General features: G+C 36.5%; 1 protein-coding gene across 1 annotated transcript in view; it reads right to left on the bottom strand.

The window, feature by feature from the left end:
- The window catches only part of LOC109089795 (netrin receptor UNC5C-like), a 100531-nt gene that overhangs the window by 9321 nt on the left and 73084 nt on the right, over positions 1 to 18126 (bottom strand). The window contains 7 exon segments of the mRNA XM_042757253.1: positions 748 to 894; positions 1682 to 1915; positions 3280 to 3294; positions 3297 to 3456; positions 4504 to 4591; positions 5470 to 5826; positions 11779 to 11970. Coding sequence (XP_042613187.1) covers positions 748 to 894; positions 1682 to 1915; positions 3280 to 3294; positions 3297 to 3456; positions 4504 to 4591; positions 5470 to 5826; positions 11779 to 11970 — 1193 coding nt within the window.

Raw genomic sequence — 18126 nt, 5'->3', positions numbered from 1 at the left:
AATAATAAAATATTACATTACTTTATCACAAATATTAAAATAAGTAACAATTATTAATAGTGCAGTCTGTATATTTTTAACCAAAAAAAAAAAAAAAATAGTACTACTACTACTACTACTACTACTACATGACAAAAATTAAGTAATATTAAATAATCTTAAATTTAATTACTCATTTAAATTAAAATATTAAAATTAAAAAATGATAAAATATTAATATTAGAGGTTGTATATATTGAATAATAATAAATAATATAAAGATAAGTAATATTAAAATACTTTATAATATTTTTATATTATATAAAATTACTTAATCCCTTAAATTAAAATATTAAAATAAATTTAAAAATTACAAATATTAATACTGTTATATGTATTAAGTCTGTATATATGTAATAAATTATACAAAATCAGTCATATAAAATTATATTACATTTGACATATATTAAATTAAAATCAAATATATTTATTTAAAATAGTAAAAAAATACACTAATACATATACTCTTGGTTAAAGTGTAAATGCACTTTTTCTATAGCTGACCCAAAGTTATGTATTAAATTTCTTCAGATTTCTGTCTTTGGTGTATCTTATTGAATCATACTGTACTGTTTCCATGTCCAGCACCTTAGTATATACATGTGTTTAAATGTGCTCTATAAATAAAAAATGCTTGCCTTGACGTTAAGAATATCTCGATAACTCAAAACATATACATTCTTCAAATAATTTGAGTTTTGTCTTTACCTGGTATTTGGTGAGTAGTTTGCTCTTCCACTGTGACTGAATGTCATGTATTGACAGTCTGAGGTTGTGGTTGCTGTAACTGAAGTTCAGAGACTTTGGTTCATGCAGCAGTTTCCCACCGATCTGTTTTTCTATCTGCAGCACCTCCTGTCCACACAAACTCATAACAGTCAACTGTGCTGCACCATTTATAATGCAATCACAACATAGAAACATACGTGACCCTGGACCACAGAACCAGTCTTAAGTGTTAATTTTTTTTTCGAAACTGAGATTTATACATAATCTGAAAGCTGAATAAATAAGCTTTGATGTAGGTTCCTTTTTGTTAGGATAGGACAATATTTGGCTGAGATACAACTATTTGAAAATCTGGAATCTGAGGGTACAAAAAAATCTAAATATTGAGAAAATCGCCTTTAAAGTTGTCTAAATGAAGCTCTTAGCAATGCATATTAATAATCAAAAATTAAGTTTTGATATATTTACAGTAGGAAATTTTCAAAATATCTTCATGGAACATGAAGATTACTTAATATCCTAATGATTTTTGGCATAAAAGAAAAATGGAAAATTTTGAGACATACAATGTATTTTTGGCTATTTGTAAAAATATACCCCAGCGACTTAAGACTGCTTTTGTGCTCCAGGGTCACATATAGTCACTCAACATATAGTCATTTCAAATGGCTCTTATTATCTTTTAAAATAAGAGTTTGGTGCAAACTTTCACAGAATTCAGAACTCATGTACTGTGCATACAGTATACAGCTTCGATAATAATAATAATAATAATAATAACAATAATAATAAAATTCTGTGATATTAAGTGATTTTAAATGACTATACTAAATGTTGTATTGCAATACATTAAATCACTGAATCATGGAATTTAACATATACTTGAAAGCCACATTGGTCAGTTGTTACACACTTTGAGCGTGTCCTGCGTGTCGTCAAGGCAGTACACTCTGATGTGATAATCTAGACCTGCTGTGACTACAGGACCAAACACAGCCAGTTTGATACGTTTAGCCGCTGACGGACAGGCGCTCTGGCCAATCAGACAGTAGGATCCTAGAGTCTCGGTCAGGATGTGACACGCCTCCTCCCCCAGCTGAACGTAACAGGAAGTAGTGAAGTTCTCCTCTCCAACCACGACCACGTCCTGCACACAGAACACACACATTATTTACATGAGCATCTCATCACGACAGGTACAGGGTTACAGTACGATCTCACACACATACATTACACATACAAATCTGAATATATATTTAGAATCTTGTGGGACTTCAATTATTATTCTTTTTTCATTATTAATCTTATTATTTTTAAGTTATACTTTACTTTTCCAAGGAAATTTTTCTAGGATTTTAAAACTGCAGTGATTTACATATAAGTAGCAAAAACAAAGAATAACAGAAAACTGATAAACAAATAATAATAAAATCAAATAATCTAATAATAATAATAAATATTATTATTATTATTTTTTATTTAATTAAAATCAGATAACTTTGTTAAATTATAAATTATAATTAAATTGTTTTCTTAGCCCCTATAGAAAAAAGTGCTTCCTACAAAAAACACAGTGATTATTTATTAAAACACAGAAAACATTTATTAATAACAATTTAAATATAATCTATTTTATATATTTTTAAATTAATTATTAAATATTATATTATATTAACTAATTATTTAAATATATATAAACTTCTTAAATAAAACAATTCTTGCATTTTTGACATTATTTTTATATAAAATAAATATACATTCCCGCATGTTTCTTTTTTAATCTAAATATATAATAGGAAGTAAGTACAATATTTATTTGATGATGATTGTATTGTATGATTTTTTTTTTGGTTTGATATTGAATGTAAAAAATACTGATCAAATTATTTAATAATTATTTTATTATTTTTTTTTTTTGGGTTAATTTTTTTTTTTTGGGTTTGTGTTTTATTATTATTAAAAAAAAATAACATCAAAATGCAAAACACTTTTTTAAAAGTCCCTAAAAATAGGTTTCATATCTTGAAAAAAGTACATTAGAATTTCTTCCTTATATTTTGGAGTGAAATATGACCTGGGCATGGTTTTGACAGGCTTTATGAGATATATATCCCCACAAGCAGGTTTTTCAGGACATTTGGTCTCTCCTGCACACACACACACGCACACACAATGCGAGTGTGTGTCTGAGGGAATCCTGGCCCTGATAAAGGAAACAGATTCGTCCTTATAAATACGCCCCATCCTTTTTCCCGCTCTACTCTTGCAATAATTGAATTTTGTGTTGTCTATTTGTAGAACCCTGCCATGCACAGCATGCCAATTTACCCTGCCTGCCTTCACTGATAGTTACATTTTTTTTCCAGTCATGTTTCCCTCTCTCTGCAGGATAAGTAGTTTATTGAAATGGAGCGGCTCATCTCCAGAGTTTCCCTGACCTGATTCCTCTTGCTGACACGCTTTCATTCAGCCACTGGCTGTCCCGATCAGCCAGATATTCAAATTCCTCACCTCCCATTGGTCACGTGCTGCGTGTGGCTCTTGAGGATGATTTGCCAGTCGTCAGAGTGGGCGTGTGCGCAGTGGTGGAGAGTGAGACTGACGGGACGGGTCAACAGGGCCACCCACGGGAGGGGACCGCAGCTGACCACAGTGCTGAGCACGGCCTCCCCGTCACTGACCGCTGGCCTGAGAGAGACAGACACATTTAAAGGGACAGTTCACTCAACAATTAAAATTCTGTCATTTACTCACCCTCAAGTTGTTCCAAACTTGTATGAGTTTCTTTCTTGTGTGGAACACAAAAGAAGATATTTTGGAAGAATGTTGGTAACCAAACAGTTGAATGTCGGCAGCCATTGACTTCCATTTCATTTTTTCCCCTAATATGGAAGTCAATGGCAACCAGCAACTGTTTGGATACCAACATTCTTCAAAATATCTTCTTTTGTGTTCCACACAAGAAAGAAACTCATACGAGTCTGGAACAACTTGAGGGCAAATAATAAATGATAACAAAATTTGAATTTTGGGGTGAACTATCCGTTTAAGACTTCTGCCTACTTTTCCCATTTTCAGCTTCTGTTCTCTCTGAAATCACTGCAGATGTGTACAGTACCACACACACACAATGAACCAGAACTGCTTGAAAATTTTCAACTTAATAATAAATTACATCAAAGAGTTTGAACATCTAAAACATTTAAATATTTATGAAGAGAACAAACCTGAACCCTCTACATTTCAACACTCTCAGAAAAAAGGTACAAAAGGTGCTGTCACTGGGAAAGTACTATACTTTAAAGTACAAAAGCCAAGTACATCTTTGGATCTTATTTACCCCTAAAGTACATTTTAGTACCTTAAACATACCTATTAGTACTTTAAAAGTACTGTACATGCTGTATTAGTAACTAAATGGTACATATTAGTACTTTAAAAGTACATAGTACCTAAATTTACATTGGTAAAAACAATTGCTTTTCTAAGATGCTTCCGCAGAATGTATGTATTTATTTTTTTAAATTGTTTTATTGACATTTTTATTCATGCATATTGTTTATGCAGAGCTGGATAGGTTGCTGAAGTTTTCTTTCCCTATCATATTCATTACTTTTAACAATTTTTTTTTTTTTTTTTATGTGTGTTTCATAATGTGTTTTAACATTCAACTACAAAATAACTTGCTTATGTTTGGGCTGTGTGTTGTATATGTGTTTTTTGTTTTGTTTTTACCTCATGCTCTCAGTCCTTTGTATGGTCACAAACATCTCATAGACACGACCTTGAGGAATCGCACCAGCTGGAACCAACAAACTCACACCTGAAACACATATTACGGAGAGACTGATTCAGAGACACACCGCACCACCTCCTGCTGACTAGTTTCGACAAGCATCAACTATGTTTTGCTAGTTTCAAGCATCAACTTGATTTTCTGTCCTTACTGAAAACAAAAATGTTGTGAAGCAACAAAATCTCAGCCAACCAGAACATACATAATGTTTTGTGTGAGTTATGTTGTAGTGTTTTGGGGGCCGCTCGGCACAACATGAAAAAAGTGATGCCATTACAAGTATTGGCTAATTAGGACTCAGACTCAAAATTCAGATCAATGTACTTTCATGATAGAAAGAATGAAAATAAAATACCAGAATGAAAGACAACAATAGATAGAATGACAAACAGAACAATATATAGAAAAGGAGAATGATAGAATGATAGATAGAATGACGGATGGATGGACAGATAAAATGATAGAATGATGAATAGAACGCCAGAACAACAGTACTACAGATAGAACGATAGAATGATAGCTAGCTAGCTAGCAAGATAGATAGATGGTGATTCATATAATGTCAGTGGAGTGTTATGAGTCATTTCTGCAGTTTATGAAGTGGATTACTAGCTGCCGTCCTCTGGATTCATTCATCACTGTCACTGAAGGTGTTCATCCTCATCACACGAATGCGAGATTGTGAATGTGACATTTCCATCTCATCTTACTGAAACCCGTTACAGCCGTACGCCTTAATTAGACTAATGAAGGACTATCAACACAATCAATTAATCATAATAAATTATATCACACAGCGATTTGTAAATATGTTGGACACTCAGCAAGGACCAGAGTGTGATTGTGCATAAATCATACATAAATAAGGGGTGTGTGTGTGTGTGTGTGTGTGTGTCCATTCTTACCTGAGTTGGGTATGATTAGATGACCTCCCAGGGAATTAAACGACCCTAATGCCGTACACGTGGGGTCTCGTGCGCGTGCCAGTGTTTGATTGCGCAGGGACATTGTGTTGCTGTCCAGAAGAGAGTGTGTGACTTTGGGGGACAGGGTGGCAGAGAGGTCAGAGGTCACGTCCTCCTGAGGTGTCACCGTGCCAGAGGAGTTGTAGACTTTGATCTTGAGGTTGGGAAGCGGCAGCGGCTCCAGCAGAGGGGAGCTGGTCATGGGGATTTTGTCTGAGATGTCATGGAGGGCATATACTGGACCGCGATATAGCGCCGCCGCTGTGGACAGATCAGGGGTTGCGGCCAGCAAATCCGCTGCAAACAGACACACATGATAATTACTTTTAAATATCACTAATTATATTTGGAAATAGATCTGTCAGCTTATTAAATACATTACTGTTTAAAAGTTTGGGGTCAGTAAGATTATTTAATATTTTTGAAAGAATCTTTTGTGAAATAAGTTTTGTGGAAATGGATACATTTTTTAAGGATTCTTTGATGAATAGAAAGTTCAAAGAACAGCATTTATTTGAAATAGCAATCTTTTGTTATATTATAAATTTCTTAACGGTCACTTTTAATCAATTTAATGCATCCTTGTTAATGAAAGTACTAATTAAAGTTCTAATTTCAAAATTCATTCAAAATTCATTAAAGAAAAAATGCCAATCAGAGCTCAACAGTGATCCACTAATGATGGTTGATTGTCTCAAAGGTTGATTGACCTGGAACTTTTATACTTGAATACCATTCTTCATATTTAAATCAGCGTACCATTTTTTTGTTTCTTGTTTCTTGTTTCTACCATGGGATATATGTAATATGAATTCTGAGTTTATATTTTGCAATTATATTTTCCACAATGGAATAAAAAATAAAAAAAAGACAAAAAGAATTGCAAGAAAAAAAGTCAGAATTGTAAGATTTCCTGATAATGCTCAAAGTTCACTTCAAAAGGAGATATTTTATTTAACAGAAATCACTTTTCAAAAACTACTATGAACGACTCGTTTGGACTACAACGCATATTTTCCGGGATTTGTGATATCACAAATACCGACGAATGGGATGAGAATTGGTTGAGCTGCACTAGAGAGAGCAACGAGTGTTATACAGTATCACTATGTCAGAGACGTGCTAGCTTTCCCAAGAAAGACGAACTTAGAGTGGTTACAATCATCTGGATTTTAAATCATGCTCAAATTGATTTGATACTGACACAATATTTACACTGAAGCTTGTAAGGGATCTTAGTCATAGTAAGGGGCATGACATTTCCCAACCAGGTGCCTAGTGCTGCCAATCACAACACACACTGGCCCAGCTAACCAATCACAGCACATTTTGTATTTCAGAAGGCGGGTCTTCATTTTATACAGGAACTATTCGAGCCGTTCATGCCAGACTGGGGAGAGAGGTGTTGTAATAATGTAAAATATGTGAAAAACAATAAAGACTTTGTAAAAGAGCATAACGGGACCCCTTTAAGGACCAGTTATCATTATTAACTAGTTGCTTATTAGCATGCATATTACTGGCATATTGGCTGTTTATTAGTAGTTACTGTATAATTATTTTTTTGATGTTTTTTTTTGCTTGACCATGTTTTAGATCCCTTAATCTTACCCCATACCTAAACTTAATACTACCTTACTAACTATTAATAAGATGCAAATTAGGAGTGTGTTAAGGCAAATCTCTAAATCTAATCTCTAATCTAATCTTTTTATTTTTTATCCCATGGTGGAAACAAGCTTCCATAATTTTCATATAAAATAACCAATTTCACAAGAGCATTTCATCTGCACACTCTAAACCACAAATAATTCATTACATTATATAAAAAAGCCACAATCTACAATCCAGTTTGCATCTAATTTCCAGAGAAGTGACGTTTTTTTTTTATGTGTGTTAGATATGCATAATTTGGCATAATTTGAATGTAAACAGCTAATAAATACCGTTTGTTGCATGTAACAGAGCATCTTGACAACTCTGTGAAACATTTTTTTGTGCTCCATAAAGTCATAGGGGTTTAGAACGGCATGAAGGTGGGCAAATGACATTTTTAACTGACCTATTCCTTGTATGTATTTCTGTTGTTTGCTATTTTGAAATGAAATCACTGTGTTTGTGTGTGTGAGAGAGAGCTTGTAAAGGACTCTTATAGCCAGCGGCTGGTAATCTCCATACTGATTGCTCATTAACATTCAGCTTCCCACAGTGACTAAACAGAGGATTGTCACTTTGCACACCAGCTCTCTTTCTCTCCCCGCTTACTCAGGTGTGAGCATTTCTCACCATGAGCACCGTTCACACTCCTGACACACGTTTAAGTCATTCATCACGCAGCGATCGTTGAGAAAGTGTAAACCGCACTCCATTGCATCACACCTGTCGAAGTAAACGCGTCCAAACCCGGGAGGGATCTTCACCAGAGCAAAACTGACAGATGTGAATGTCTCGCTTTACCATCAAAACATCCCCTACCTCTGTATTTATCAACTCATTCACCTCTGCAGCGTCTCCACACGGTGCTTTCACCCTGACAGGGTGCCATTTACACCTACAGCTCGCTTCATGTTTAATTAAAGAGAAAACGAGCGGGAAAAGAGGGGAAAAGCGAGACAATACGAGAGTTAGCAGAACGACGATTCTTCATTAATGATAACCTGTTCAGGTGGGAGAGTGACAGGCATTCTAATGTTCCTCAGAGGAAATGTCACCTGTGTCTCTCTCACACACACCTCACAATTTAACACCGGAACACTGCCTTCCACTCCGTTCACCACTTGATTGGAATTTTAATCATTTGTTGTGTCTCATGGTGACACACATACAACAACACACTCCCACAGCTCCTCTCTGAAACTGTTGCATTGACTGAGAGCCGCAGTAAGAGAGATTGTGTCTGAATAACGCGTTTGAATGTTTTACCAAAGCAATAATCCACTCCAGGATGTGCGTTATAGTGACTTGCATGATTTCAGTGCCTAAAATCCCTTTCAATCTGGTAAAAACAGCAATATGAAAAATAAAAATATAAAAATACACAGATGTTCAAAATTGGTTACATTTGTTATTAAAGGCAAAGTTCACACAAAAACTGATATTCTGTTATCACTTTGTCACCTTCATGTCATTACAAACTTGTGTGACTTTTTTCCTCTGCAAAACATAAAAGAAGATATTTTTAATAACGTTGGAGTCAAAATGAAAATGAGCTCCTTTGACACATTGCAATATACTGCACTTTGCAGAGGAAAGTAACTCTGCTAATAATTCAGAAATCGAAGTTCCAAATTCTTTATAATAAACATGTATGGTTTATTTATGTACAGTACACACATACATTTATTCTGCTCACCAAGGCTACATTAATTTGATCAAAAATACAGTAAAAACGGTAATATTATGAAATTGTATAAAAATGTAAAATAACAATAGGTTACTGTCCATAACCCCGGTTCTCTGAAGCATCGAGTGGAGCGATCCACCTATGGGAAGGGCATCCGTGCCTGACCTCTGCAGAAGTGTCCAATTGCACCAAGTCTGGCTTGACAGACAGGAGCATGTGCCCAGTGGCAGGTAAGGGACTGCCCCTTCACCGAGTGCATAAAGTCCCAGCACACGCTACCTTTCCACAGTGAGCATATTCGCTTCTCGTGCAGCAAGCGGGGTAAACTTGGTGGATCTCTCCACTTGATGTTTCAGAGAACCGGGGATACAAACAGTAACCTATTGGTCTCTTTCATCATCTCCTGTTTGAGATCCACCTATGGGAGATATAGTCCTGGCAATGTAAACCCGCAGGGCACGAACAGGACACAAAGCATTCAGCCTCTGATCCTCTGTAGAGGAGAATGGAGGAGGGTGAAAAGCTAAAAGCTCAAGCACCTCACATGTGAAAGCTGGGAAGCATTTAGGAATAAAGGCCGGGTTAGGCCTGAAAAAAAACCTCATCTCCACTGAGAGAGAAATTAGTGCACAAGGGGTGAACAGAGGGTGTGTGCAAATCACAGACACGTTTGGCTGATGCCAAGGCCAGGAGCAGAGCTGTCTGGAAAGACAGAAGCTTCAAGGGAATATTTTCCCAGGGATCGGTCTGTTTAGACACAAAGCCTCCAGCACCATGGAGAGGTCCCATCCTTGAACTGATTTTCTATTGACTGGAAGAGAGCGGTGGGCGCCCCTTCATAAATCTACAAATAAGGGGGTGTCGCCCCACCGTAGTGCTATCAAACCCAACATGACATGCAGCGATAGACGCTAAGTAGACCTTAATAGTGGAGAAAGATTTACCACCATCGATAAGGTCTTGCAAAAAAGACCAAAATGTCAACGATATGATATGATATCAGCTGACGCCCCTTGCACCACTCCTCAAACACATGCCACTTGCAATTCTAAAGGGAGCATGTAGAGGAGGATCTAGCATTCTACATGGTAGCAACAACAAGAGGTGGGAGCCCTAATGAGTTTAAGTTTTTGCCCTCTCATGGGCCTGGCCAAGAGAGCTACCCTGTCTGGGTCCGGGTGGTATATTTCCCTGTTCGCTTGAGACAGGAGGTCCGTGTGTAAAGGGAGGGCAATAGCTATGCATACAGAAGAGGAACTATCTCTGCCGGCCATGAAGATATGGGCCACCTGGTTGTGATCAAAATCAGAGTCAGGCTCTGTTCATTCACCCTGACCAGAGTAGGAGATATCAGGTAGAGCAGAGGTAAAGCGTAGAGCAGCACATTGGGCCATGAGGGCCATGATGACCCTGTCCCGTAGCGAGTAGAACATAAGAAAATGGGTGTTTTGGATTTGAGGACATGAGGATTTATATGCGGCCTAGTGAACTGAGGCAAAAAAACAATCCATTTTGTTCGGCAATACCAGCTTTGGAGGGACGGGCAGCCTGCCCTGGACAGTGCTAAGATGCCTGGCGAACGAGGGGATCTCCCAAGCCCAGCACCACCATATCCTTAACTTTGAGGCCTGCAAGTCTGTGTTTCAGGTTAAGTGGATTGCTCCAGTATTGTCTTGTGTGCTTTGCACATGCTGGGAGGATGGGCAAGAGATGTTTCCTCGGGCCGGGAGGGGGTCCCAGCAGCTTCCCGTCATAAATATCCCTCTCCTGTTCAGTGTCGCTCTGTGGAGCCGGCCACTCAACGTCAAAGCTGAGAAGGCCCGCGTCGTCATCATCACTGGAACCGGCTAGTTCATCTGCAAACTGGAGGTAGCCTGCGAAGATATCCTCTTCGGGGAATGCCAGATTGGGCAGGTCGGCCCAGGCTTGATATGTGGTGAGAAGGGAGGCCCCCGGTAGCACGTCGTCATCGCCATCTGAATCGGAAAGTCGAGCTCGATGCACTGGGTCATAGCAACTTTAAGATGGTGCCACAGGAGCTTTTTAGGTAACCTAAGGCAATGACTGCAATTTTCGGGGTTCTCCAAGGCCTCTTCTGCATGTTTGAGGCCCCGGCAGACCACACAGAATGGGTGAAGTTCCTTAGAGATGATAAGCATGCCACACGCAGCCGGGCAGGCCTGTGATCCCCAGAATAAGCAGCCGATTTCGAGAGTGACATTCTTGTAAAAAAGTGAGAAAACTCTGTGGCGGGCCGCTGTAGAAACACGAGTAGGCGAGAAAACAACAATAGGCGGCCAGCCTAAAAACAACAGATAGTGTGGGCGGCTCAGGATGAAACACAACTGACCTACTGGCTGAATAATGAATGTCACGTCTGGCGGAGGTTGATCTGTAGAAATCTCCTCCTGAAGACACGCAAGTAAACAGTGTAAATCCAACCAAGCTATATGTAAGTGGGACTTTACGTGCTCGGTGAAGGGGCGGTCCCATACCTGCCATTGGGCACGTGCTCCTGTCTATCAAGCAAGACTTGGTGCAATTGGATGCTTCTGCAGTGGTCAGGCATGGATGCCCATCCCATAGGTGGATCTCAAACACGAGATGATGAATGAGAACTGTTTTCTATTTGAATATAATTTAAAATATAATTTATTCCTGTGATGCAAAGCTGAATTTTCGGCATCATTACTCCAGTCTTCAGTGTCACATGATCCTTCAAAAAACATTATAATATGCTGCTGATTGCTGCTCAAGAAACATTTCTTTTTAAAAACAGTTGTGCTGCTTCATATTTTTGAGGACATTATTAATATCTTTGCTGTCACTTTCGGACAATTTAAACTTTATATTGCTAACCAATCAGAGCTCAGCAGTGATCCACTAATGAAGGTTGAGCATCTCACCTGAGCGTGCTTGTTTGATGCTGACAGGCTGGAATCCTCCGTTCAGCACAGACGAGTCAATGATGTCAGAGTGAAAACGCCGATGAGTTCTGCGGTACACGAGCAGTGCCACAATAGAAGAGACGATCAGACACATGACCACCGCCATGACGATCCCCACATACAGCGCCACCTCATCTCCACCCGGCGCAGCTGCACGACATACAAACACAGGTTACGGTCAGAATGAAGACTAGCCTATACATACTGCATACTATGTACAATGTTCCCTCTAAGCTGTGCACGTCGCGACTGAAATAATTTGCTGTGCACAGGATAGACGCAAAGTTGGGAAAGCCTAAATTATTAATACTAAACTTATTAAACCCAAAACTGAAATAATAAATAAAGCTATAACATAGCTTTTATAAGCTTTATAAAAAATAAAAATAACAAAAAACACAATTAAATAAATAATAAAAAATAACAATTACATACATACTGATAATTACGTATTAAAATATAAATATTATATAAATAAAAAACTAAAAACTTACTACTACTAATGCTACAACATAAACTTAAGTTCAAATGAAAACTAAAAATATAAAAATGAAAAATAATTCTAAAAATAATTCTACAAAAGTACATAAAATTTTAAAACTTAATTAATTACAATTTCTTGCGTAACGAAAATTAGCATATGGTGCACAGTATACTGTACATACTGTATAGTGCAGAAAAACTAAATATTAGTATGTTAGTATGCTACACCAAACAGCCATACAAGTGCACTTTTTTGCCAAGACATTTCTCATTTTTATTTAGTTTAACTTGAAGTACTAAAACAACTTTTTTTAAATAAAAATTACAAAAACACATGAAATGACTTAAATCTAAAATTTTAAATAATCTCTAAAATCTAAAAATAAATACATAATAAATAAATTAAATCCATTTTAAAAATTAACGAAAACTATAAAATGATACTAAAGTAAAGACTGTTTCACCTACCATTTTTAACACAGCATATACTGCAGTATTCTGATTCAAATGACAAATCATTATAGCAATATGGGTTAAAGGTCACGTCTGAGAATGGCCTTTAAAACAATGGCATTAATCAGTATATAAACCCCCTGCATCAATCATTAGAAGGAGTTTTCACAGTAAGAGAGAGAAAATTAGACTGCCAACTAAAAAAAAAAAAAAACGCCTGAAAATAGACTACGAGAGAAGAGAATCCAGTCCTTTAATTTAATGAGGCTATAAATTATTACATGCCATATTGCTCATCTTCCTGGAAATCAGCCTCATTCTTCACCAGACTGAAGGAAAATAATAGTGACATGTTCATCCGACCTCTTTTCCTGTGGATTTTCTCTCTCTATACGTGTGTGTGTGTTTCTGAATTTGTGTTGTATGTGGAGATTAAAAGGGGATCAGGGCCGAAATGATACCGCGGCTCCGAAACATCAAAGAGAGAAGCAGCCAAAATCGTCACAGTCTCTGATGTTTAAAGTGTGTGTGTGAATGTGTGGTTAAATCCCCTCTTTCATATCTATTGGCTGTGTAAAGCACTCGCTGGCGCTCATCACTCATTAGTCGCAGCGAGACCACAACAAAGGTACACAGATTAAAACTGCACTCATGCTTCACACATCTGACTTATCATCAGGATGACATTAACAGCAGCATGTCTTAAAGACAGACTAGACGCAGGGTTATGAATATTCATTAGGATCCTTCACAGACTTAAGCCTATTGGTTAGACCACACTGATCCACCTTACCAGCAGAGGGCGCCAAAATGATGGAAAAAATACTTAGTTGACTTGTATAGCGCTTTTTCACATTGCTTCAAAGCAGTGTTACAGGAAATAATGATATTAATGTTTATAATACTTCAATATCTTGATGTCTTATAGTTGTATTTAGCAGATTAGAGCTGGGTGCGATAATATTGTTACATTTTGTGATGATACAAGTAATCAAGCTGTTAAGATTTTAGGTAATATATAATAATATAGGTACTATATAGACTTTTTACAATAATATATACGCATGTAACATTTGTTTGCTGACACTGAATATATAACTTAATTATAATATAGATCATATATAATACAGAACTGTAAATTTCTTTTTAGAAATTGGCTGTGCAAAATGTCCAGGTTGTGTTATGTTGTAATGCATTAGCAACTTAACTTAAATTTAAAATAACTAGTCTACCCAGTAAATCCCACAAATCTTTGATAGTGAATCAAAATTCTTTTTCTGTGTGTGTTTACAGTCAAAGCAGCCGCTGGAGTCTGTGTCACAGCGGGCGGTTGCACTAAACACAGTGCTGCACACGCAACCTCTCATCATCTCTCATGTTGTTTCCTTGTTTTCCCTCAGTGACCTCAGTATCATCTCTCCTCTGCAGTATTGATTTGCTTACACCTATAATTAATTTACAATTAGTGGTTAAAATTGATCACAGCTGTGTCCTAATGACTAATATTATTCAATTACTGACTGTGACCAAATATGATTGTCATTAGTTATTTCTCTCATTAACCATTAAGCGCTGATCTTTGCGAGTGTGTGTGTGTGTGTGTGTAATACTGATATGCAATGGACAAATAATACAATGACTTTCACGCAGAGTTGACTTGTTAACTGTCACCCCGTCCCGTATACGGGACACCTACGTTTACTTCACTAAATCCTTATCTAATCATGACAAACTATATATCGTTGGAAAGGTCTAAGACTCCTAAATAGATATTTTACCAATGTTTTTGTTAAAAATTATGTAGGAAAAGTAATTGATTAATTTATGAGAAGAGTGCACCCTCAAATATCTACATCATAACAGGAGTTCTGACCTTGTCAAAAAAAAGTCTTCTTCGTTGCCTTTTTCTCTATCACACTTTAGAGATAATCAGAAATGATATATCAACTGAAAACTTAAAATCTCAAAATTCATCCTTTAAAACCCATTTTAAAATCAGACATTGCATTACCACAAAAATGGTACATCAATATCATGTTATAAAATGTTTTTGTTCATGAATTATACAAATTTTAGTTTGGAAAGTGCACTTTCAAGTCTATGTTCAAAAATGTGAGTGAGAGTTAAGGGGTTAAAGGAATTTCTATACACATAATTATTAATGTAATTTCTAAATTGCCACCCAAATCAGTTAACAAAAGATTTTTAAAATCAAAAACCGAAGTTTACAATAGTTCCACTTGTTAATTACATTAGTTACCATGAACTAATGATGAAAATTACTTTTAAAGCATTTATTAATCATAGTATTAATTTAACCATTTATTAAGATTATTAAACTCAAAAGTTGTATTTCTATTAACTAATGCCAATGAATATTAATAAAAACTGTAACAAATGTATTGTCATTGTTAGTTAATGTTATTAAAGGAATAGTTCACCCAAAAATGAAGATTTGGATTACTTGTGGATTATTGTGATGTTTTTATCAGCTGTTTGGACTCTCATTCTGACGGCACCCATTCACTGCAGAGGATGCATCGGTGAGCAAGTTATGTGATGTTACATTTCTTTAAATTTACATTTAATCATTTAGCAGACGCTTTTATCCAAAGCAACTTACAAATGAAGAGCACTCTTAAACTCTGTTCTGATAAAGAAACAATCTCATTTACATTTTGGATGGTCTGGGAGTGAGTAAATTTTCAGCAAATTAACATTTAAAAAAAAAAAAAAAAACTGAAGGACTGATGGACTCTCATTCCGACAGCACCCATTCACTGCAGAGGATCCAATAGTGAGCAAGTGATGCAATGCTACATTTCTCCAAATCTGTTTTTGATAAAGTGTTATGTTAACATGCTAGAGTCCTGCATTCCAGCCCAGGCCCGTGCTCCATCTTTTTTATGCCCCTCGGGCCGGGCTTCGGGCCAATTTCACGTCATAGTTCAGACGCTGGCCAGGCCTCGGGTCTGTTTAAGGCTTCGGCTTATTTTTATATTTTAGACACCCATCAGTTAGTGATGAAAAAAATTGCAGCGCTGGTGGAAACCACATAAGACCTTGCTACCGCGACTGTCAAGAGCAGCTCGACGGTGTTTAGTGTCCCACAGCAGCAGCAGCATGTAAGGTGTGTGCCGTCAGCGCAGATGAAGAGTTCTGCATTCAAATGCACGTAATAGGCTAATGCTTGGCTCAAATCATCGGCAAAAGTAATTACCATAAATGTGTCTGGGGGAAATAGTAAGGAGATATTTGGATTATTTATAATGAAAGAGTTTTTGTTTTTTATTTGTTTTATTTTATTAAGTAGTAATTTAAAGCTTTCTATTGTTATGTTTTTTATGTCTGTGAGGCATGTATTCGCTGAGTTTTGGTTCATTTTTGTTTATAGTTCCTGTTCAAGACGAGATGGCAGAAAGCGCATCATGTTTTCTTTATTTAATAAAAGCAGAACATTTTGTTGATATTATGAGTGCACACAAATAAAAGACCCTTTACAGTTACGAATGATGTATTACTCTTACCTTTATGAGCAAAAAATTGTGGCGTATCCACTGAAAAAAGTGCAAGTGATTGCGCTAGTGCCTTTAATTTCCTGCATAGCGCACTCTAGCTTCCACTCTCTGCACAATATTGGATATGCTGCACATTTATCTAGGTTTAACATTTAAACATTGTTAAATGCTTGAACTGTTTTATATCTATAGATTTTCTTTTAGGCAAGTCGTGATAATTTGAGAAGTCTAAACTGATCAAACATAGTTTCACTGTCTGCCGCTGGCTGCTTGGTCGTTAATTTAAAGAACAAAAACTTATATTTAACGAAAAAAAAAATGCTCCAAATGTTTTTCTAAATTAACTTGAAACTAAATTGAAAAAAATAAAACTAAAAATAATCACTTGTCCATTAAATAAAAAACTGAGCTTTTTTAATTTATGTTAAAGTAGTATAATCTGTTTTGGTTATAAATCACATTTGCATTGGGTTCGGGACTGTAATTCTGATAAGCTGTGGGACACGGGCCAGGCTCTATAATGTGCAGCTTAACAAGTAACACAACAGTGCTGTGTGAAAGGAACTGGACTGGACAACTTTCTGTGATGTCATACAGTGTGACTTCAGTAATTTACAAATAATGTGTGTGTCAGCTGAAGGTTTTAGATTCAGTCTGTGTTCCATCAGAGGTGCTGCTTCAAAGTCTCAATTTTAAATCTGGGGATGGAAAAACAGTGACCTTATTGCTTAATGTGATCATTATACTTTAAATGGCTATGATTTAATTAATCAAACATGAGCATGGCATGTTTCAAAATAAAAACACAGTTAACAATCATCAAATAGCTCACATATACGCCAACTTTTGTTTCAATCTACTGATGATGAATAATGAATATATTGCGTAATTTATGGTGTTTAAATCATACCTGTAAACTCACATTTCGGCCAGGAAAGTTCTGATGGCATATTCTTTTTCGTATAGTTTATTTTTATGTTAAAGGGCTATAATTTTGCTGTTCCACAAAGCGCCACCTTCTGGCAAAGAGCGAATGTGCATATTCACTTACATTCACATTTAATGCACAACAGTGTTTAAAATGTTAACTAGCATATTAATAATAAAAAAAAAAAAAAAAAAAATGAAATTTGACATATGTAATTATAAGAAAGCAAAAAATTAAAATAATAAAAATAAAAATGAAAAACAAAAATCTGGGGATAGGGGGGCTACCGTAATGCTGTAGCCCAGGGGCCTCTGGATATCTTAAAGCGCCCCTGGGTTTTAGGGTGGGTGCCTCTGGATATCTTAAAGCGCCCCAATTTTTTTTTTTTTTTTTTGGGGGTGAATTATTCCTTAAATGCATTAACTAATGTTAACCACTAGGGCCTTCTTGTAAAGTGTTTCATCAAATCTTTGTGTGTCTGAGTGTTTAGACAAATACACGTCCATGTCCGAATATGCATATGTGAGTGTGTGCAGCAGAAGGGTTGTTTCTATGCAGGAGCACGCTTGACTTATAAACACTATTGATTGTATGAAGGAAGTGATTTAAAGTGGAAGGACAGTGTGCAGATGCTGAGGGGGGTTAATGAGGGGAAGGAAGTTTGATCGTCTGGCAACCTGTCCAACCCGTGAGTCTGCGAGCGGAAGAGCCTTCTGCTGATCAGATTCCCTCTGCATCAATCCACAGGTGTTTTATTGAGCGCACACACTCAGACTGATAACACACACACACACACACACACACACACACACACACAGAAAGTTAAAGTCTCATCTTCTTAGTAGAGTGCAGTATCTCTCATTTGCAACCTTACAAAAAAAAGAAAAATTATTATAAAATAAAACATTATTACCCCGGAAAATA

The sequence above is a fragment of the Cyprinus carpio genome, chromosome A5 (genome assembly GCF_018340385.1).
Source record: "Cyprinus carpio isolate SPL01 chromosome A5, ASM1834038v1, whole genome shotgun sequence".
NCBI classification, from domain to species: Eukaryota; Metazoa; Chordata; class Actinopteri; order Cypriniformes; family Cyprinidae; genus Cyprinus; species Cyprinus carpio.
The sequence above is the reverse complement of the archived record's forward strand: the minus strand, read 5'-3'. Positions and strand labels throughout refer to the sequence as shown.